This window comes from Yamadazyma tenuis, chromosome 1 (genome assembly GCF_029203305.1).
Source record: "Yamadazyma tenuis chromosome 1, complete sequence".
Classification (NCBI taxonomy): Eukaryota; Fungi; Ascomycota; class Pichiomycetes; order Serinales; family Debaryomycetaceae; genus Yamadazyma; species Yamadazyma tenuis.
Genome location: NC_089461.1, coordinates 700,402 through 721,795, shown reverse-complemented (window position 1 = coordinate 721,795; position 21,394 = coordinate 700,402). Strand labels below are relative to the sequence as shown.

General features: G+C 42.6%; 12 protein-coding genes across 12 annotated transcripts; 9 read left to right on the top strand and 3 right to left on the bottom strand. All coding sequences in view use genetic code 12, as the record gives it.

Annotated features, from left to right (window-relative positions):
* Positions 1-6: 6 nt before the first annotated feature.
* Positions 7-2,136, top strand: POP1 (Ribonucleases P/MRP protein subunit pop1; the record flags this gene model as incomplete). Its single annotated transcript, XM_006687787.2, has 1 exon — positions 7-2,136. The coding sequence occupies one exon, from the start codon at positions 7-9 to the stop codon at positions 2,134-2,136; it is 2,130 nt and encodes a 709-aa protein (XP_006687850.1).
* A 586-nt stretch (positions 2,137-2,722) lies between these two features.
* On the top strand, positions 2,723-3,613 carry PSN45_000364 (uncharacterized protein; the record flags this gene model as incomplete). Its single annotated transcript, XM_006687786.1, has 1 exon — positions 2,723-3,613. One exon carries the CDS (start codon positions 2,723-2,725, stop codon positions 3,611-3,613), a length of 891 nt encoding a protein of 296 aa, XP_006687849.1.
* A 366-nt stretch (positions 3,614-3,979) lies between these two features.
* Positions 3,980-6,220, top strand: PSN45_000363 (ubiquitinyl hydrolase 1; the record flags this gene model as incomplete). The annotated part of the gene is made up of 1 exon (XM_006688719.2): positions 3,980-6,220. The coding sequence occupies one exon, from the start codon at positions 3,980-3,982 to the stop codon at positions 6,218-6,220; it is 2,241 nt and encodes a 746-aa protein (XP_006688782.2).
* A 558-nt stretch (positions 6,221-6,778) lies between these two features.
* Positions 6,779-7,105, bottom strand: PSN45_000362 (uncharacterized protein; the record flags this gene model as incomplete). The annotated part of the gene is made up of 1 exon (XM_006687785.2): positions 6,779-7,105. The coding sequence occupies one exon, from the start codon at positions 7,103-7,105 to the stop codon at positions 6,779-6,781; it is 327 nt and encodes a 108-aa protein (XP_006687848.1).
* A 2,017-nt stretch (positions 7,106-9,122) lies between these two features.
* Positions 9,123-10,535, top strand: PSN45_000361 (uncharacterized protein; the record flags this gene model as incomplete). Its single annotated transcript, XM_006688717.2, has 1 exon — positions 9,123-10,535. One exon carries the CDS (start codon positions 9,123-9,125, stop codon positions 10,533-10,535), a length of 1,413 nt encoding a protein of 470 aa, XP_006688780.2.
* Positions 10,536-10,648: 113 nt separating this feature from the next.
* PSN45_000360 (uncharacterized protein) lies at positions 10,649-10,990 on the bottom strand (the record flags this gene model as incomplete). Its single annotated transcript, XM_006687783.1, has 1 exon — positions 10,649-10,990. The coding sequence occupies one exon, from the start codon at positions 10,988-10,990 to the stop codon at positions 10,649-10,651; it is 342 nt and encodes a 113-aa protein (XP_006687846.1).
* A 309-nt stretch (positions 10,991-11,299) lies between these two features.
* Positions 11,300-12,580, top strand: YEY2 (Valine--pyruvate aminotransferase; the record flags this gene model as incomplete). The annotated part of the gene is made up of 1 exon (XM_006688715.1): positions 11,300-12,580. One exon carries the CDS (start codon positions 11,300-11,302, stop codon positions 12,578-12,580), a length of 1,281 nt encoding a protein of 426 aa, XP_006688778.1.
* A 70-nt stretch (positions 12,581-12,650) lies between these two features.
* PSN45_000358 (PAP2-domain-containing protein) lies at positions 12,651-13,736 on the top strand (the record flags this gene model as incomplete). The annotated part of the gene is made up of 1 exon (XM_006687782.1): positions 12,651-13,736. One exon carries the CDS (start codon positions 12,651-12,653, stop codon positions 13,734-13,736), a length of 1,086 nt encoding a protein of 361 aa, XP_006687845.1.
* Positions 13,737-13,747: 11 nt separating this feature from the next.
* On the bottom strand, positions 13,748-14,761 carry PSN45_000357 (uncharacterized protein; the record flags this gene model as incomplete). Its single annotated transcript, XM_006687781.2, has 1 exon — positions 13,748-14,761. The coding sequence occupies one exon, from the start codon at positions 14,759-14,761 to the stop codon at positions 13,748-13,750; it is 1,014 nt and encodes a 337-aa protein (XP_006687844.1).
* A 287-nt stretch (positions 14,762-15,048) lies between these two features.
* PSN45_000356 (uncharacterized protein) lies at positions 15,049-16,719 on the top strand (the record flags this gene model as incomplete). Its single annotated transcript, XM_006687780.2, has 1 exon — positions 15,049-16,719. The coding sequence occupies one exon, from the start codon at positions 15,049-15,051 to the stop codon at positions 16,717-16,719; it is 1,671 nt and encodes a 556-aa protein (XP_006687843.2).
* A 493-nt stretch (positions 16,720-17,212) lies between these two features.
* Positions 17,213-18,673, top strand: PSN45_000355 (uncharacterized protein; the record flags this gene model as incomplete). Its single annotated transcript, XM_006687779.2, has 1 exon — positions 17,213-18,673. The coding sequence occupies one exon, from the start codon at positions 17,213-17,215 to the stop codon at positions 18,671-18,673; it is 1,461 nt and encodes a 486-aa protein (XP_006687842.2).
* Positions 18,674-19,066: 393 nt separating this feature from the next.
* On the top strand, positions 19,067-20,824 carry PSN45_000354 (uncharacterized protein; the record flags this gene model as incomplete). Its single annotated transcript, XM_066157449.1, has 1 exon — positions 19,067-20,824. The coding sequence occupies one exon, from the start codon at positions 19,067-19,069 to the stop codon at positions 20,822-20,824; it is 1,758 nt and encodes a 585-aa protein (XP_066013546.1).
* Between the last annotated feature and the right edge of the window lie 570 nt (positions 20,825-21,394).

Sequence of the window (21,394 nt, the reverse complement as noted above, 5' to 3'; positions counted from 1 at the left end):
TTAACAATGGACAAGAGAAAGAAGATATTCAATACCAGGACCATCAGAACAGAGTTGGCGGACCCCGCTTACAAGGATGGGCTTCTTTCTGTTCCTGAATTCCTAGGTGCCCGAAGCTTTGAAATCCGCTCCTTTGAAATTAGCCAGTTGAAGACTCGGGCCTCTGCTGCCAATAGAGTATTTCAAAGTCTACCAAGAATATTGAGACGGAGAACTGCCAGTCACAACGTCAAAAGAGTCCCCAAGCGCTTGAGAAATAGGGCCATCAGAGAAATGCAAGATACCAATATCACCAAGAAAAAGCCCACTAGTAAACAGATTTATCAGTTGAGAATGTCCAAGAAGCTCTTGAAATTGGCATCAAGAGTAAAACTCCTCAAATCAGTGCCAATTGATAGCCAAACCCATATGAAGCTGAGAATCAAGCAGTTGAATGAGCAGTTGGCTGACTTGAGATCTAGCAAATCCCACAATAAACCAGTATTGAATAATATCATGGGTTCGTACGACAATACCGGTGTGAACGAGCTAGCCGTCAGGCCCAAAGGAAACTTGAAATACAGTAAACGACAAAGGGAACACGTTTGGCTCACCACGCACGTTTGGCATGCCAAAAGGTTTCATTTGGTGAAACGATGGGGGTATCAAATTCCCTTGAGCCCCACGCAGAAGTGTTTTAAGTCTACCAATCGGGCTGCAAAATCAAACACCATCATTTTTGACACTTCTTATTTTGACAGTTTGATTATGGACTACGATGAAACTGTCATTCTGAACCTCATAAAACCATCTATATCTGTACTCAAGGGCCATAAAAGCTACAATGGCTGGCTTTATATTGATTCTAAACCTGTTGGTATATGTTTGATGTACTGTAGCCCAGCAGCAGGAAAGACGCTATTGAGAATTCATCCTTCTATTTACGAAGAGCTTTTTAATCATATAAGAGAAACATACGGTGTTAACTTGCAGGATTGTCGATACTCCTTGGGGAGCATAGAATTGGTGGGGCCTACCAGCTTGAGGAGTCTCAACAAAATATTCCACATCACCAAAGAGATCCCTGAGTTCAAAAACCTCTGCAATTATAATGATGATTTCCAACCGGGGACGACAATGAGCTTCAACATCAAGGATCCCAGATTATGGTCCAAGCCAGTCAATCCACCTGTTCTGCAAGAGATGAGCTACAACGATTTGATAATCAAATTGAGCAGTGGCTTGATAGACCAGGAAAGCATTCTACAGCTCTTTGACCCCGAGGGCAGAAACCACTCGTACCTTAACCAGCACACCACAAAAGAACTCAACAAGCACCCCGATCCTGCTGGTATCAATGAGTCCATTCCTATTTTGTTGACTAAGACTTCAAGCTCATGGTGTTTAATCGTCCCATGGTTTTGGGTGTTGCCCATCTGGTTGAAGTTGAACCAGATCAGTCATATTCATCTTGGAGGCATGAACCAATTAAAGCAGCTCGACTTTGAAAATGGTCGGTTAAGCTACTTAGAAGACTATCCATATTTGCCAGAAAGCTGGATAGACAACGAGCTTCAGATCAAGTTGAGCCAGCAGAAGTACAACAAGCTTCCTCTTTCCAAGAGGCAAAGAGAAAAGTTTGAAAAAGGATTACTCCTGTTTGGAAACGATTGGGAGTTCCTCACGAAGCTCATTTTTATCACCAAGAAAGTGGGAAAATTGGAGGACAAGTTTGAGTTTGGCCAATTTGATGAGAACATGGTCAAGCAAATCCGATCTGTGGATGACTTGGTGGATCATGTGGATTCTTCACGAAATTTCAAGTTGTGTATCGAGTTGTTTGATCCAAACAATTCGTTCCACCAATCTTTTACGAGAGGCGATTACAAGGTTGACTTGTCGAAATTGCCTAAACTTCCTATCAGAATAGTTAGATTTGAACTTCCAAACGGAACCTTAAATGACCATGCCAGAATATATGTCGAAAATGCTAGTCATATCCAGAACTTAGTTGGCTTTGTCACCACTGGAGGATACAACTTGAACAGGGGGAAGATGGCCGGGATCGGATATATTCTGGCACACATTCCAGAAGGTACCAATCTTGTCATCAGGAACATCGGAACGTCCAAAGAGCATAAAATCAAACTTATATAGACTTCAAATAAACTGGGTGCAAATAATTCAAGCGTAGTTATTTTTTCGTCCACAAGCATGAGTAACCCGGATGTGGGAAAAAACTATAAAGACGAGCAGAAGGCGCATCCATTTTGATTTCTTCATACTTACCTAGAGGCGTTATAGGAGATCAAGAAGTCCTATAACTATTAATCTTTGGCGACATTGCACATTAGTCACAAAGAGTTTAATACCAACTTTTTAGTGTGGGTCTTACAATTTTTGATTTCAACCTTTAATGGTTTATTATTTTAATAATCATTAATTTTTCAGGCACTCGAGTTAGGAGATTTGAATGTTTGAAAAGTAATGATTGTGGCAGGTGGGTAGTGATAAGTGGAGTTTGTTAGGGTCTACAATTGTGTATCACAACTACTTCATTGTTCTGGTGGATTGTAGTTGTGAACGGTGCTAAATTATGTTCCAACCGCCAGGTTGGTGATGGCCTACTCTGTTGATGTGGTTGTTTGCTGGTAGTGTTCGGTTATTTACTGTGATAAGTTCTCTCTCCTTCCTGCTAAACTGTTGATTTTATAGTCTCTCAGTCCATACGCGCTTTAAAACTATGGAACAACTTTTCAATGACGGAAATGGCTTTCTTAGACTATTGCCTGACTTGATTACTCACTTGTATGTGCCAACACCTCTTGCGGACAGTGTTCTCAGCTACATCGATAACCAACTTCAAGTACTCAATGATGAGTTTCTGTCTACCAAAGCGCAACTTCAAACCATCAAAGAAGATCTCACCTCCCTACAGTCTTCAGGGACAATCCCCAATCCCCAACAAACTACGCGCATCGACGAAGATAGGAGCTTGACACTTTCACTTGTCTTTGGAGACATCTTCACCGATGCCATGGAAATATTGTCTAATCGGGAAAATATCCATTTTTACACTGCTCACCAACCAACCCACTTAGATAATGAGGAATTTGGCAACCCCCAAAGTATGGTTGTCGTATACGAAACTAAAGGGCCTAAACTCAACAGCAGTCTCTCGAAGCATGCTCGAATTGAGCTTATTTCAAAGGTAATTGAGCTTGAAATAACAGATCTTTTAGGTGAGCTCGGCCTTAAATTCAGTTCCAGCCGGCTCTTAGATACCCCAGTTGCCCCACAAATCACAGAGGAAAAAAAAGATGCAGTGGAAAAATTGAAAGCCAATCCCAAGGCTCAAACGACCCGTTTCTATGTTGATTTGCCCAATTGGTACTGCTCGTGTGACAAACTTCAGTCATGCTACACCAAGGACTGGCTTTCTCAGTCGCAGCCAAAATTCACTTACCAGCAGACCACCGAAACACACGAGGTATTTCAAGGGATAAATTTTGACCTGCTCGATCCTCCGGCCATTTGTCCTCATATTCTTGCTGCTCTCATCATACGAGTCAATCCCAATGCCAATCTCTGCAAACAGGTGCTGCTTGCAAACTTTAGTAGTATCATAGATTAAGACACCGTGAGTCTCGCACGACCCCGTCAAATTGTTTTCCGTAGTTGAAAATTTTTCAGAACCACTCATAGGGAACAATTCTCAAAGATAGAAATCCAACTGTAATAGATCAGTGTCTTTTAAGACAGATAAACAGACGGATTTTTTTTTGCATATCCTCCAGACCTTGTAAGCATTGGATATATATTCCCCCTCCGGAGACTTGCCACCCATTCGTCATTCATAACCCCTTGTTTTGCACTTCAAATAATCCATCCGGTGTGGTTCTTGCTGTTGATATAAAGTCACCCCGAATCCTTACTTAATTTATTATAACCTTGTCATTTGTTCGATTTATTTCATGTTCATTATCGTGTGAATCTCTTCATGTCCGCCACAAAATCCAACACCTCCAGTACTTCAAATGGTACCGGCCCCAGCAAGTTTCGTAAAGATGCTGCCATTTTCTCTCCAAAGAACTATGTTCACCCGGGTGCTGCCAATAGTTATATGCAGCCACCAGGCCCCATGAACCCACCAATGGGTATGACTCCCATGAACCCTATGGGAATGAATATGATGAATGTCAACATGAATCTTGTCAATTCGCAATTCAATGGTGCTCCTCCCTCAATGAACGGGGATATCTATGGCGGTTATACCGCTGCCTATAACCCATATATGGTATATCCTCAGTATGAGTATAACCCGTATGCCGCCATGCCGTTTGTGCCTCCTACTTCCTATAAGTACATGCCTACTAGTCCTATGTACGGGCAAATGCCCAACATGATGAATATGCCTCCTGACGCTAATGTCAGAAACAAACGGAAACCCTACAACAAGAGCCAATCGGCCACCCCAAGGTCATTCACCACAAAGAGTAGTGAGACCTCACCCGCTTCTACTGACGCTACTGACCCAATTGTGGAGGAAGAGCAAAAGGAAGAAGAACTCCCCAGACCCGTAACGGCGGTATCAGATAAAGAGACGTCTGTGGAGTCTTCGGAGCCAGTTACTTCGGAAACCGAAGAGCCAGAACAACCGGAGATACTAAGACACTTACCATTGTACATAAATACCAGCTCGAGTGAATTCCATCAAGACAGACAATTTTTGGTAAAAAGAAGAGAATCTTTCAAGGCTAAATCAATCCTTCAAGTAAAAGATCTTATAATAAGCAAGCCAAGCACTAGTATCATCGACTACAACAAAAAAGAGGAAGGTGATGAAAAGTACCATAGCATAAAGAAAGACTGGGCCTCCATTGTTTCTGTTTCGTCTAAGAAGCCTAAATCTAAAACTCCACAAGTATCTCAACAAAAGGATGCTGCTACTGAAATGGTACCCTTGGTACCTGTTACCAAAGCCACCCAAGAAATTGATTCTGTTGGCTTATTGAGTCTCAAGTGTATGTTCAACCTCTTGGAAGATTCAGATTCAAGTGACTATTTCCATATTTATTCAAGAGGTTTGACAAACAGTGGGAACATTTGTTACATGAACAGTATCCTTCAGGTACTTATCTACTGTGAGCCATTCAATAAGCTCTTCCGAATCCTCGAGCAGAAGTCTACTGGCTCATTGAATGAGTCCAAAACCCCATTAATCGATGCCATCATTTCTATTTTCAGGGACTTTAGTACGTCCGGTACCAAGTCTTTATCTCCCGAAGGCTTCTACATGAAATTAAGTGGCCACCGCAAGTTTCAACATTTGAAATGGGGACAACAAGAAGATGCCGAAGAATTTCTCGGATATTTGTTGGACGGATTACATGAAGAGTTGGTTCATTCTATCAGGGAAGTTAATAATGAGCAAATTAGCTTATTATTGGAAACAGTTGCAGACAATGAGACGAAATTACAAATCAAAAATGCCATCAAAATCATTAAGAAGTTGAATAACTCAAGCAATGGTGGTAATGATAATGACAATTCTAACGATGATGATGACAATGAAGGATGGAATGAAATCGGGGGAGGTCATAAAAAAGTCAGTTCCAAGAGAACGGTTGAAATTGAACCATCACCAATAAAAACCATTTTTGGAGGCCAGTTCAGAAGTGTGTTACAAATTCCAAACAAAAAGGACCAAAGCATCACTTTGGATCCTTTCCAATGCATCCAACTTGACATAAAAGCCGATCAAATTAATAATATCGAAGATGCATTCAAGCAACTAAATGAACCGGAACAAATCCCCTTCAAGTTGAACGATAATAAAGAGGTTCTTGCCAAAAAGCAAACTTTCATAGACAGCTTACCGGATGTGCTAGTCATTCATTTGAAGAGATTCAGTTTTGAAAACGTAAACAACGGAAACATTGAAAAGTTAAGGAAGAAGATTGAGTACACTCACAAGCTTAGCATTCCTCTCGAGTTGTTTTCCAACTGGAGAAAGAGTGTCAACAGAGACTACAAATTGACAGGAGTGGTGTACCATCACGGGATAATAGCAGAAGGAGGTCATTACACTTGTGATGTATTGAGACCAATGACGGTATCAGATTCAAGTAGGTGGATAAGGATAGATGACACCTCGATCAACAACATTGATGAGGACGATGTCTTAAGTAATGATGACGATACCAAGAACGCATACTTGTTATTCTATCAAAAGTTGTAAATATGTACAATAATGATAATAGTTCAAGTATTGAAAAGCTTTAAAACTCTAGTAATTTCTGCCAAATTTGTTTTTTCTTGTAGGACAATTTTTCAAATTAACCAGCATAAGACTATATTAACCATTTAAGTCTACGAATATCAATGATAAAAACCTTCAATCTACATCATTAGAAAGCCCACACTCCATACAACATTATCAGTATACCCATGGCATTTAATTATCTAACCCACTGCTATTATTCTAAGTAAATGCCCTGTTAATGAGCCAGCAGGCGGTGTGTGCCACACCATTTTTTGACGAAAACCAAAAAAGAGTTAAAAAACGAAAACAACAGTAAACCCCCCTATTTTGACTAATATTTTTGTAAAATTGTACTGGTATGAGATTATTTTCCCATTCTTGACAGATGTTTTTAACTCCTAACCTTTATCTCTAAAACCTCAAATGCCCCACCTACTACATAGAAACAAAGTTACTATTACAATTATTTGTTGAAGTGGTATATTACCTATACTATTACAATATTATAAATTAAAAACATTCTATAATGCTAACTTACAACAAAGCAGCAACAGCGGCCAAACCAGCAGCAGCACCAACGACAACCTTGTTAGCGGCACCGGTAGCTGTTTCAACAGCTGGAGCAACGGTAGAAGAAGCTGGAGCGGAGGTAACGTAGGTGGTTGGGATGGTACAAGCACCAGAGATGGTGATAGTAGTGGCCTCAGTCACAGTGATAGTGGCGTTGTTGACAACAAACTCAGTAGAAGCTGGGCAGTAAGTAGTGAAGTCAGTGACAACAATGTCAGTGGTAACGGTAACGTTACTGGCGGAAGCTAAAGTGGCCAAAGCGGCGGCACCAACGACGGTCTTGAATTGCATAGCGAATGTAAAAAGATTTCTTTAGGTAAAGAAGAAAAAAAGGAAAATTTTTGAGGAGGGAAAACCTAAGCTTTTATAGTTTTCGGGGGCGCCACTAATCTGATGGGCAAAGAAGCTTGCCGCTGGGCCTGCATGGTAACCACTAAATGCGGTAAGTTGTTAACTGAAATTAGCAATTATTCCCTTTAGTATCTATACAGGAGGGATACCCACACAGGAGTACTGCGTGAGGCCCCTAAACCCAGGCGGCCCTGTCCGTCAACGAGCCATCTGTTGCTTACGAAAACCTCCTCCGGTTAGTGCGGCCAGCCGGTGTTTGTCATTTGTTTATTTTAGGATAATTACCACTTGTTATGATTACACTAATGATATTGTCGACATTGACGAGTAATGAAAGTAGACAGTTTATCTACAAGGTATATTGTGAGGGCGGATGATAAGGAGATATTTCTTTTGGAGCCTTATTCAGGGTGCCGGTCTTTCGGGGGTACTGCTAATTAATCATCTAAATATAGACTACGGGGCTGACGGCATTTTCAGGTTTCTGGCACCATCTACAGGAAATATCTGGTATGTTGCGGCTTATCTGCAACCTTCAATAGTAAACCCCGGTAGTAAAGGGACCATTCTATCTAGCCGCCAGGGGAGCGGTGTATGAGTCAAGGTGGTTGTAGGTAGGTGCTTGAAGCTGAAATTTCGCTAGTGTGAATGGGTGGGTATTTGATAAAAAATGGGTCCACTGAGGTCGGACCGGTTTGTGCCAGGTTTCCCCTGGGATTAACTTACGAAATACTACTCACGCCATGCCAAGGAATAGACATGTGCCTGGGTGAGAAATTGATAGGAGTGTGAAAAGAATGAGATGAGCAGCTCAAAGTGGAAATGAGGAGGGTAACCCAATAGAAATTTTCAATAGTCGCTCCATTGTTCGTACCTGCACTAATAGGAAGTGCCACAACTGATTGTGTTTCAACCAATCGAGCGCCTAATCGGCAAGGGCTTGCCGCAAGTTATGACGGAGCATGTTTTGGATGAAGGCGAGCAGTTGCAGCCGATGAGATTTCTAGTAGTATTTTATAGGCGTGAAACAAAGGAGTGAATGTTATTTTTAGCACCTTTATTCACAAGGGGGGATTTTCTTGGTCTGGGTGCTATCTGGTAGAGTGAGTTATTTATACTTGTGCTTGCTCATCCGTCCAACGTTTAAACTGTTTACCACTCTTTTCCCGTCCTTTGTTGCCATTCTTCGCCGGAGATATCTCGAGAAAAGTTATGGTTTCCGCTGGCTCGCAACGTCGCCCAAACCATGCGACAATAGCCCAAATGAGGAGAGGCTTTTAGCTATCGTAGAGCCCCTAAACTAAAAGATACCCCGATAAACATGCATTCTAGTGGCTGCCAATCAGAAGCTCTGTTGTTGAGGACAGTCGGTGCTATCGGATAACACGTAGTGAATTTTCATTTACGAACGTAGGGAATGACACCATACGCCCACACACAGGTAGTAGTCAAACCCACACACCGGTAGTAGTCAAACCCACACTTCCTGGATGGCCCAGAGACCAGAACTAGAACCACCGTACAGTGTTCCCAGTGTTCCATATCTCGGCCTAATCTCAGCATAAACCTGGTCTCTTTTTGGAAACAAATGGAGACTAAGGCCCTGTTTACTAGACACCATTCCTTGATCTCAAGCAGCTTAGCTTGCGTAGTGCCCTCCATTTTTCGTACTGCCATGCCAAAGATTCTACCATATTATATATTTTTCACTGGATTGGCTAGTACGGTCCCGGAACCTGTTAGTCTCCCAAGCTAACATACAGAAGCTTAGGAACAGAGGAGTTGAGAGACTAGAAACTGGAGTCCTCTGTCTGGGGTGTCTGTTATATGATGAATACAACGAGCAACTACATATCAATGCTGTGGTTGTAGTCCCTTTGTCACCAACAGAAACATCAGCATCCTTTGGTCTGTCTGCTAATTTTAATGCGCGTCTCAGATTTTTATCCACTCAAACATGTCAGTAACGAAGTTGGGATGGGTTGATTCATTACCCCAGGAACTTAAATCCAACATCATTACCCTCATCAAACAAGATACAAGCAATGTCAGTGTATTGGACAGCTTATACACTTACCTCACGGAGGAGTTTGAAAACAAAAAGAGAAAAATCAGCCCGAAAGCGGACCTGGAACCTACGTCTTCCATCAAAATGCTTTCAGATTACAGCATCCAAGTCAATAGAAAAATCTTAGAGGAAGAAACCATCTTTGAGTTGCCCCAAATCTCCTTTCAATCGCCATTGAGAAAGAAAATGAATCTTCTTTTGCACTTGTTACCAGAGAACGGAGCAAATCCAATATTACTGATAGTTAATCCAACGACATCTGAACCAGAATTATCATACATTCAGTTGGACAAGGCCATCAAGCTTTGTGTGCTATTACCTATATTAGGGATGTCAACAGTGGAGTCTAAGAAAAACATTGGCTCTTTATGTTTTTGGTTGAGCGACGAAGCCATTCCAGATCCAACCAAGACCGATCCTATAGTGTGCCAAATCAACTTGGACTTGGTCAAAAAGCACTTGGTGAAAACAGGAAAAATTCCTGCCACTGCTGAAAGTCAAATGTTGGAGCCTACCCAGTTGGAAGGTATAAAGCCCATTAATGAAGCCATCATTCAGTTTTTAACCAGACAGTTCAAACTTTGTGGCATCAACTTGATTAACTATCTTCCGTCCTGTGACATCAACAGAAACAAATTGAGAATGAGCAAAGATACTGGTGTAGTGATCAGCCACAGAGCCAACAACGTCAATGACATGCTTTTGATAGAAGCGTACAAAGGATCTAAGGACGGATCATTGATCATGGTGAACCAAAACGAGTTTAACCCTTCGTATATTGGGTTTGGTTTCAAGAAACCCATCATGCTTTTCCTGCTCAACGATGTTGTGTCCTTTTCGTTCTCTGATGTGACTAAGTACACCTTTAGCGTGAGATTTGAGGTCAAGAATGACAAGAAAGATAAGCCAGATGTTGTGGAATTTAGTATGATTGATCAGCTATACTATACAGCCATTGATGAATTCTTGAAGATGCAAAACATCAGCAACAACTCCTTCGATGAAAGCTTGAAAGAACAACCATTGAAGCCAGATGGGAAGCCGGGAGATGCCCCAGACCAAGCCACAGATGTGACTGCTGCAGTTTCTGCTGCCGATGATGATGAAGACGAGGAAGAAGATGGTAATTACCAGGGGGGAGAGGAGGAAGACGATGACGAAGATGTCGCCGAAGAGTACGATAGCAATGCCGAAGGTTCAGAGGGTGAAGACAGTCAAAATGAACAAGGAGACGAAGATGGAATTCTACAACAAGGACAAGAAGAAGACGTAGACAACGACGCTATTGAAATCATTGATTAATACTCGTATATATTAGTAAAGCAGAAATATGTAGAACTATTGCTAGTTTTCTAATAAGTAAGTCATGCAAATGGTGAAGGGCTGTGAATGGTTGATGTTGGGTAAAGTCCTCTTCACTTATACTTGGCCCCGTATTTATCAAACAATGAGAAAAATCTACCTTGTCTTTTATCGGCAGTTATTCTGTGATCTTCTGCTTGGGTAAACTCGTTGAACAATTCTTGCTTGGCTCTTTGTTCTCTTAAAACGTCCAATCTTCTATTCAATAACTGTCTATTATTGTCTACTACTCCATTGAAGAAGTAATAGGATCCCATGAAAATAGCACCACTGGCAGCGTATCCGGTGATTTGTTTGTATCCACCTGTAGGGACTCTACCGATGATACTGAGTTGTAATCTTCTGGCAACCAAGCCTAATCCGCCACTTAATATGAATCCACTCAACGTTACCATTGTATTTAAGCAGCCTTTTATTGGTTGAGAATTTTTTCTGTGCGAACAAACAAGAGCTCTAGAGAAATTGAGGACGGTAAAGCCACGACTTTTCAACGCCCTTGGTGATACAAAGATAGGGTTATGCAAGGATTAGAATTGACTGGGGGTAGTTAGATGCGTTTAAATCTCGTAGGAGGTTTCTAGAATGGTCTGAAAGCTTCAGAATTTGGTCAATAGAGTACCGGAATTATTCCTTATTAGGTGCGAAATTCCGCTCGAGACTATCAATTCAAAAACTGTGGAACTCTCCTTAAGACAACTATATCAATGTCAAACAGGGTGATCAACTTCTTCAAAGGGTATGCCTCCAACTCGCTACACCCAAGAAAAGAACTCGAGGCCGCTTTCAGCAAGGTTTTGCTTGAGACGGACTTCGATAAATACGACACCGACCCTGATAACCAACATCCTTTAAACTATGGCACTGATCCGGGAAATTTCGACATTCGACAACAACTCAGTAAGTTTATGGCAAGAAAGTTCAATGTACCTGAAGCAGACCCCGACTGTTTCAATCTCACCAATGGTGCTTCTTTTGGGATTGGTATGGCTTTGAAGATGGCTACCAACCTAGAATATACTAAGAAAGTTTTCGTTGTATCTCCATGTTACTTTTTAATTAACCATTCGTTTGTGGACGCTGGATTTTCTGGGAGAATTGCCTCTATAAACGAAACCCCAGGAGCCGAGTACGAGATCGATATCGAAGCCCTCGAGATGCAGTTGCAAAATATAGATAAGGAAAACGGTGAAGACAAAACGGGAGGAATCTTTCCTGATCCGCTTGGAAGAGATGATAACCGAGTTTATAGATCAGTGATTTATATTGTACCTACGTACTCAAATCCTGGAGGCTTGACATACTCTTTAAAGACCAGATTGAAGATGATAGAGTTGGCACGGAGGCACAATATGCTTATTATTTGTGACGATGTGTATGATCTCTTGAATTATACAGATGATTCTCCATTACCAAGATTGGTTCACTTGGATAGAGAAACATGCACGGATGGATGGGGTCATGTTGTCTCCAATGCTTCAACGTCTAAATTGATCTCCCCTGGATTGAGATTTGGCTGGCATGAAACTGCAACACCCAAACTAGCCTTTCAGTTCTCACAAGAAGGAAACACCAAGTCTGGAGGAACACCATCACAGTTGAATTCTTATGTTATCCATGAGTTGTTGATTACTGGGACAATCGATGATATCATCAACAATTTCATCTCTCACTATAGAGAGAGATCCAAAGTGTTGAAGGATTCCATTAAGAAATATCTTCCACCTTCAACAAAATTCTATGGAGGGGATGGGGGATACTTCATTTGGGTCACGCTTGACCCCAAGTATAATTTGGTGAAGGTAGTTAGCACTTTGGCCAAAGAACACAATATTATATTGGCTTCCGGAACCAATTTCGAGGTGGCTGAAAACCACCGAGGATTGGGAGACAGTGTTCGTTTGTGCTTCAGTTTCTTAACACCACCAGAAATTGAGTATGGTATCAAGACTTTTGGCAGCCTTTTAAAAGAAGATGAAACAAACTGAGTTGGGTGCAAAAACAACTTGGTTGCGATTTGTACAAAGGGAATTAAATAGCAAAGTGCAAATAGAATAAATGCATATTGATTGGAATGATTCCACATACACAGTCTACAGCTATACCATTTCGTCGTTATCGTTCTATTCCTACGTATTTGACTGGTTATTCTACTTGTTGATCCTCAGCACTTCCGTCATCTATGGACGATTTGCACCTCCTCGGTTTCACGAGTTTCTGTTTCAAGATATTACCTTGATGAACACTTACAAAACCGAAGCAGAAAGTGCAGTTCCACTTTGGCTCTTGGTGATCATCGGCTTTGGTTTGCCCCTATTACAGTTCATTTTTTGTTCAATTTTGGGAAGACATACGTTCACGTTAACAAGAAGATTATGGGATATCCACAGTGGAATGCTTGTGCTTACTGGAAGTCTTGCCTGTCAACTCATGGTGACATGTATTCTTAAAAATATATGTGGCTTGCCAAGACCGGATCTATTGTCTCGATGTGAGCCTGCCGCAAACGCTGTTTTAGAACCCTTCACGTTGGCCAATGTTAATGATTGCACAACAGATAGTACAGAATTATTGTGGGAAGGTTTCAGATCGTTTCCTAGCGGGCATCTGTCGACAGTATTCTGCGGTATGGTTATCTCGAGCCTCAATATTGCTGCAAAGTTGCAAGTGTTTGACAAGAGAGGCCTTTCAATCAAAGTGGTTCTTGCAATATTACCGTTGATGGTGGCGTGTTTTGTTTCATGCTCCAGAATCAGTGATAACAGGCATTTTCTTAGAGATATCATCGGGGGCTCTATCATCGGGTCATGTATTGGTACGTGGTTTTACCTTCAGTATTTCCCCAGCATCTTCAATCTAGAAAATGGAGGCAGAGCATATCCACCAAGAAGACTAGGGGTGGCCAAGTTCTTTAACAATGTTGGTGGTTTTTGGAAAATAGGAGATGAGTTACCGGGAGCATACAACGAACGGATTTTAAACGACCCCAAGGTATTTCCACTGGTGAGTCAGTTGGGAACTATTAATAGGGATGACACAGTGGATATGTCGAGGAACATCGACTTTTTCAATTCCTTGAGAAAACGCATCCCGTCCAACTTCAACCAAAGCCAAAGTCTGAGCACTCCTCTTCAACATGTATGAATAAAAAGCTGTCACAATATATTCTTTGCCTTATTTCTCGCATGTCTCAACTTGTCTGTAGTTAGTTCAACTTGATCATTCAACAGGTCCAACATTTCATTTTGTTCTTCTACTTCCTGGTTGATGGTAAGACCAATTTCCTTTTGGCGGGCTATTATCTTGCGCAACCCCTCGAGTTCCTGATCCTGAGTTCTGTGGATTTGAATCTGATGTTGTAATAGTTCTCGGTTGTTCAAAGGTATTGTCTTCTTCGTTTCCACCGGACGAGCACCAATAACTCTTCTGGAATCCAAAAGGGACCGTTTCGAGAAATCAGAAACATTTGTGGATGGTTTCGACCCTCCTTCGATAACATCGTACAAGCCTTCTATCTCGTGAGTCAATTCCTTGGAAATAAGCTTTCTTCTTTGATACTCTTGCTCTTCTATTGTACCCAGGGAATACAATTCATCTAGTCTTTGTGCCAATATCACCATGTTGGGCTTCACTATCAGCTGGATTTTGCTCCTTATATTTATTTTATTGTTGATGCTGGGATCTTCATTGTATGTTTCCATCAACTTGTTCACGTTGGATTTGAATAACCTCAAAAACTCCAACCATCTTGTAGAATCAATACTTTGTGGATCAGAAATAACCAAGTTGCCGATGCTGCTGTCCTTGCTTTTAAACATGGATGGAGAAAACTTGAACATGACTGGTAGGTGAAGAAACTCATGGAGCAGAGGAATGTTTTGAAGTTCCCTGTCTGCTACCAACGCATTAAGAAAATCTTCAAGCCCCTGCTTCCTTTCTGAGATGGTGGATGCACTGTTCTTGGTAAATATGGAAGATTTGGCTGGGAGTTTATATGGGAAGTCCTTGGAGTCTATTCCAAGCAGTTGGGATAAGGTCTTTAAAAGGTCGTCAAACTCAGAGTATCTCCTCAGAACCGTAAGGGACCGGAGAGGGATCTTGATGTCTATGCGGTAGTAGGTGGTGTTGTTGGAAACCGAGGTGGAATTGATGGTTATAACTTTAGACATGACTGTTATCGTCTAAAGCGCGATGTGTTTTTGGCGATAAAAATGTGCTTCACAGGCCAACCGGGTGGATGTGACTACATATGGGTGTATGAAGCCAGGGGTGATAACCCACTATACCCATAAAGTATATCTTCTGACTACGGATACAGTATGAAGAAGGTGATATCTTGATTTCCAGCAGTATATATTCATAATATTATCCTATGGTGTTGCTAGGTTCTGGCTGCAATTCGCAGTCAGGCAATTTCGCATTGTTGCTAAACTGTATTGCTTAGATTTCGTTAGTTATGAGTTACAATTCAACAGAGGACGGGCCCCTGGCAGAGATCTTAGATAACAATCACGAAACTGATCACTCCAATGCCACCTCTCCCGCAGTATCAGTTCCCAAACAGGGAACAGATGGTGATACAGACCATCCCGGTGGGAGCACTGACTCGCTCACTTCCGAAGAACTTGAACGGCAACCGCTTGTACAAGGCCAATTTGTATCACCAGATGACCCAATTGTTAGTCCCTTGAACCTTTACTGGGTTAGAACTGTGAAATTCATCATCAGAGTCATGTGGATCACAAATGTCGTTCTTTTCTTCATTCTACTTCTTTCTGACTTTGTTGCTATCCCTGGTTTGAACAACAGAGGACGTTCATTCCTAGAAATTGACTTGGTTATCTTGAGTGGATTGACCAACTTGCTTACGTACTGGTGCTTTACGGTGCCGGCATACTATGAGAGAGTATTGGGATATGTGACTGCTGGGCTTTTGGGAGTCGATTTTTTGGTGATGTTTTCGGTGACTTACTTGCGTCACCAGTTTGGGTTTATCGGAAATTTTTTGATGTTATGGACTCTTGCAACTGTCCTCTTCAACTGCTATGCCGACTATACAGTTGAGAGAGCAAAGGTTTATCAAGAGATTCGGTATACGGGTCGTCCTGAAAACAGAAAGACGTTTTTCGAGGCCATTGTCATTTCCTTCAAATTTCTTATCAAGTTGGTGCTTTTTGTCATTATATGGAATATCAGTTTGAACTTGTGGCTTATGGCATTTGATACCCACGAAAAACCGCCGGGGAAAATGGTTGCTGTGAACAATGACCAGTTCAAACTCCACCTCAGCTGCTATGGTGATATGACAAATGGGTCACAGCCCATTGTGCTCGTGGAAGGAGGACAAACAACGTCCAGTGAAGAATTCCAGGAATGGATCGAGGAATTGTATGACTTGAACAAACTCGAACGGTATTGCTTCTACGACCGCCCAGGGTATGGGTTCAGCGACAGTGCAGCCTCGCCAGTGTCAGTGAGCATTATAGTTGACTATCTTGAAGAAGCACTTAAACAGAGTGGGGTACCAGGCCCATTTGCTTTGGTGGGTTTCGACGTGGGAGGACTCTACTCTCGAGCATTTGCATCTAAAAACCCTACCATCACCAAGTCTATAATGCTTGTTGATAGCTGGCACGAAGACATGCTCAAGTTGAAACCATTCCCAAAGAAAGAAACATACCTGTTTCCAGAGTTATCGTTGATGACCACTGGTGTAGGGTTCAAGTTATGGTTCCAAGGAATCGTGTCTCCTTTGGGAGTAGTGACCAATTTACACTGGTTCACACATCCGAAGAAATACTCCTCAAAAGCCAGAATATACGGTCCAGATATGGTCCACCAACTGCAATATATTCGTGCTAGACTACAAGAACAGATAACTGCCCTGATTCTTTCATACAATGAGGTGGCCGGTTCTCATCTCCAAGATATCCCGTTATACGTGGTTTCCTCAGACTATATGATCAAGCGGTCGAAAAATTGGGGAAATTGGCAGAGACAGTTGGCAAAATTGTCCACTGATACTGAAGAATGGACGGTGGTAGAGAAAACCAACCACTTCATGTGGGAGTCCAAGTCCGGCAAATCTGCGCTTCAGGAAGCGTTACTTCGAATGTTAGGGGCTTAGGTTTGCAGCCATTTAGGATGATATGTATAGTATGTAAGAGGGTAATTAGGTATTTCGTGTGGAAAAGTTGGTTCAAGCAACACGTATAAATAAACCAAGCAAAAGAATTTTTTTGGCTTTTTCGTCTATCTCTTGTGCACCAGCATCAATTGCCTAATTATTGCTTTCTTGCTAGCTTGACTTTTGGCCCACTTTCAGTCAATTTCGCGAAAATTGCAAGTTGTTGATGCTGGCTGAGATTACTCGAATTTGTAATTTCTCAGCGTTTTAATCTTCAAACCACAAACGGAGATATTTCAGATTACACGGCTTCACAAGAGGGTAACTGTATCAATCCTTACTTCATACATAAGCATCGACTACAAAAGGCCTTGATTCTCCACCCACTCGTGATTCTTTTCAGTTTAAGGTTGCCCTATCAAAGATCCCTGAATCATTTTTTCTCAATAAAAAACGAGACACATCTCCTAATTATCCACAAATACATCAAACAATGGCGATGACAAGCAGTGGAGTCCCACTCCGGGATTTCTCGGCCCAATCACAGATCCGTAGCGATTCTCGCTCCAATATATCCAACAAACTGTCGTCCCAACTTAGTAGTACTTCTAGCAGCGTGTCAGCATCTCCCGTGGCCAACCTCCCTACAAGTGGAACCCTCTCCAGAGCCGGCTCGGGACTGAGTGGCCTCAGAAACAGCTCCGTTAGCAGCAACAGTGTTAGAAACACCGCTCAAGGTGAAGAACAACAGACCTCTTCGTCTAGTGGTGGTGAGGCGAGAGACACTCCACCTGCTAACACGAGGCGGCCATCACTCGGATTAAATTTTTTGGTCAACTTCACCAACACTATTCGTTCACATTCCCAGCATGAACAGGCGATAGTTGAGCCGCTCGAGTCTCGGGCGTTTATGGCCAATAGTCCCACTATCGCTAACTTTGGAACTTACAATACCAACAACAACGATGAACCCACCACCCCAGTTGGAACCTCGGCCGACACTGCCGAGGACGAGTTAGAATCGCCGAGTCTGCCTGTGGCGCAAGCAGATGATAACCGTACTGACCACGAAACTACCGACATGGATGTGACAATGGTTCAGCCAAGAGAACCTGAACCTGCTACCGAAGCGGTTGGAGGGGCCAGCGGTGAACCATCAACAGATGCTGTTACCACCACACAAGAAGAGGTCGGTGCCAGTGCTAAGGACAAGGACGGATTCTACTCTTTGAGACTAACACCTCTCATTGATCATTCATCATCCAGTTCGGGACTCTATTTCGCTCCCATCATCAGAAGAACTAGGTCAAGCCAAGTCATACGAATTGGCCGATACACCGAAAAGAACAAAGCAGCAGCCCATGCTCCACAAGGATCTGATGCTCCTATTGTATTCAAATCCAAAGTGGTATCAAGAACCCACGCGTTGTTCCAATGTAACGAAGACGGTCAGTGGTTTGTTAAGGATTGTAAATCATCGTCCGGAACATTTTTGAATCACATCAGACTAAGCCCTGCATCACAAGAGTCGCTGTTGATGCCATTGATTGATGGTGATATCATCCAGCTTGGGATGGACTACAGAGGTGGTACCGAAGAAGTCTACAGATGTGTGAAGATGCGATGTGAGTTTAACAAGAGTTGGCAACGGAAGGTCAACCAGTTTAACCTTGAGATCCACCAGAAGTTGAAGAACTTATCATTGCAACAAGGTCAACCAGAGGCTGATGATAACCCACTAAGTAATGCACTCAAATCCGATGAGCTCTCTGAGTGTGCAATCTGCTTGTTGAAGTTGGAGCCGTGTCAGGCGTTATTTATAAGTCCTTGTCTGCATTCATGGCACTACAAGTGTATCCGGCCAATCATCATCAAGAGTTATCCACAGTTTTATTGTCCCAATTGCCGGTCAATGTGTGACTTGGAAACCGACATTGAAGATGAGGACGAGTAAGTAATTTAATATGGGGTAAGTAGTTTTATGAAAGAGGCATTTATGGAAATTGAGCGTCTTCACGCATCACGTGCCTGGGTTAGGCCGATGACCTAGGCCTAGGGCCAGTGTACTACAGCCCGTCGCCACTGAATGGACAGCCTCGCAACCGGGTCTTCTTACATTTCCTGTCAGTGTGCCTTGAAACTGTGCCTTGAAAGTCGCGCGGCTATTTTTGGCGATGTAGCTGTAGCCAAAGGAGAAAAAATGTTTCAGGTCAAACTTTAAATCCAACAAGCACCCAATTTAAAGTTTGCAGCGGCCAGATATTTCAGGCTAGGAATCATTCACAACTCAAGCTACAGGATCAAATAATTGTTATCAAGATATCAAATCCTCGAATTCTTGTAAAGTATGAGCAATTTGACGAGAAAACCTCCGCCAGTCATGGAAGAAGTGCTGTTTGGAGATTTCTCCTTTGACATTGAGGAGTATATGAATAAATCACCCATAACCTCTAGATTCAGAGAAGACAACCCCAACCTACAACCCACGATTTCTAATGATTCTGTCGATGACGGTGTTTCACATAATTACAACTCGTTGGATCCGTCCATCGTCACACCGCCAAGTCCTCCTATGTCATCTAGCAGTGCCAATGTGGCTCTGCAACCGCCTTCTGAGTCCACCAAGCGTCACATCCACCAGGTATCGATGGCCAGTTCCACCTCTAGTATTGGAGGTGCTGGAGCCTTTATGACATCGCCATTGGCTCCTGAAGCCAGCAACAACCAGTTCGGGTCTGTGCTCAAACGGAAAGTGTCTCGAGTGGATAGGTTTAAACGGCTTTCCCGAATCGACTTGTCTAAGACTAAATCATTGATCCATGGTCACAGAAAGGTCAATAGCATCCAGTCGTCGTTGAACAGAATGAGTATCTCAGGTCCTCTTGAGGGTTCATTTTCACACGAAGACCACTCCAACCCCCGTCACTCGGTAATAAGCGTCTCACCAGGTGCTGGATCACGGGACTCCGTGTTCTCCCGTAATTCGGTGTACATTCCCACCTTGAACACAAAAAACTCGTCCAACTCTTTGACCAGTTCTAACATTGTTTCAGGCTCGGTGGCCGACTGTAATGATGGGAGAATTTCCACGCCGTACTGGAAGTATCACGTGTTGAAGTTCGGTAAGGATTTATACTTGACGACCAATCCTGGCTTGAAACACATGTACTGTCGGAACGGGCCAGGTTTCTATGTGGAAATCACCAATGACTCTGTGGACGGGTTCACCATGACCTTCAAGGATGCAGAAACCCAGTCTGATAAATCCCGGCCTCCTATCATGGTGGTACAGAAGAAGCCTAAACAGGACGGAGGATACTTCACCGCCACCTTGACCCGGTCGTCGACATTAAAGAAGAATATGATCAAGTACTGTCCTAGTAACGGTAAACCCAATGGTAATAGCCGGTATAACGGATTATCGCTTCCTCAAGCGATCCCTGAAAAGTACATCCCTTATGACAGAATCTCTAATTTGAAGAGCTTGGTCAACAGGGAAACCAACTTTATGAACTACGAAGTAAGGGACTTCACCAATATGCGGTGGAATATCGGGTCTATTCCCCGAGTTCGGATCAGTAAAATGAACAAAATCAAAACTCGCTTGAACGAGCTGCAGCCAGAACAATGGAAGTTTGTTGGGAAGAGGAACATTTACTTCCACCAAAACTATATCGAGGGAGGTGAACAGTCATTACCGTTTAAAACCAGCAACCCCCAGGACATCTACTTGCAAAACCTGGAAAACAACAACTTCCCACCGGTGTTGTCGATGTTCAGACCCCACAAGCAGAATTTCTCTAGCAGAGTGAGAAACCTTAATAAGAAGCTTAACAAGAAGAAGGGAGATGCTCCTGAATTCAAGTCCGAGAAGCTCAACACAAAGATGGTCGATAATGACATTTCAGAAGGACAACTCAGAAACTACTATATTGCAGGAGATGGACTCTACTACAACAAGAGTCCTGAGGATGACTTGCCCGATGAGAACAAGTTGGGATGGCTCACAATCTATGAGGACCGGCTTTTGCAAGAGCGGGGTATGTTTGATTTGGTTGTGGGACTAACTTTGGCTGTTGGGTACCATAGTAATTTGAGTAGGTAACAGGAACTGAGTGGGAGGAAAAGGTATATATACGGATAAAAAATGTACGGAATGTGAGAAGTTAAGAAGCAAACCATCATGGCCACCTTCATCGGAATCTAGATGGCTCCATATGCAGTTAACATAGTCGTATATAGTTGTCTTGCATAGTCTTAAGCAAGTGCAGCCTGAGTTTTGAAATTTATTACTGAGGGTTTAGATTTAATAATCCGGTTTAGGAAACATAATTGATCGCAGGCTGCAGGTAATTTCACTTGAATTAGCTACCGACGCGTAAACGTCGGGAATCCACTTTCATTGAACCAGTTTGGGGCTACAAGGATTGTACCAGGTTAATCCTGCCGACGACTGGGGAATGAAGTCTCTGGTGAAACTACACCTAAACAGCTGGTGTCACAGACCAAAATTTGTCCCGAAATCCACGAGACTCATTGGTCAACTGCGAAAACTGGGTGGCACTCGTCTGTATCTTAGGCTGCATTAGTTATTACCCTACCCTATGGTCAATTTCCCTGTTCGGAATTTAGGGTTCAAGGTGTATGTAGGAGACCATTACTTTTGGGTAAAATA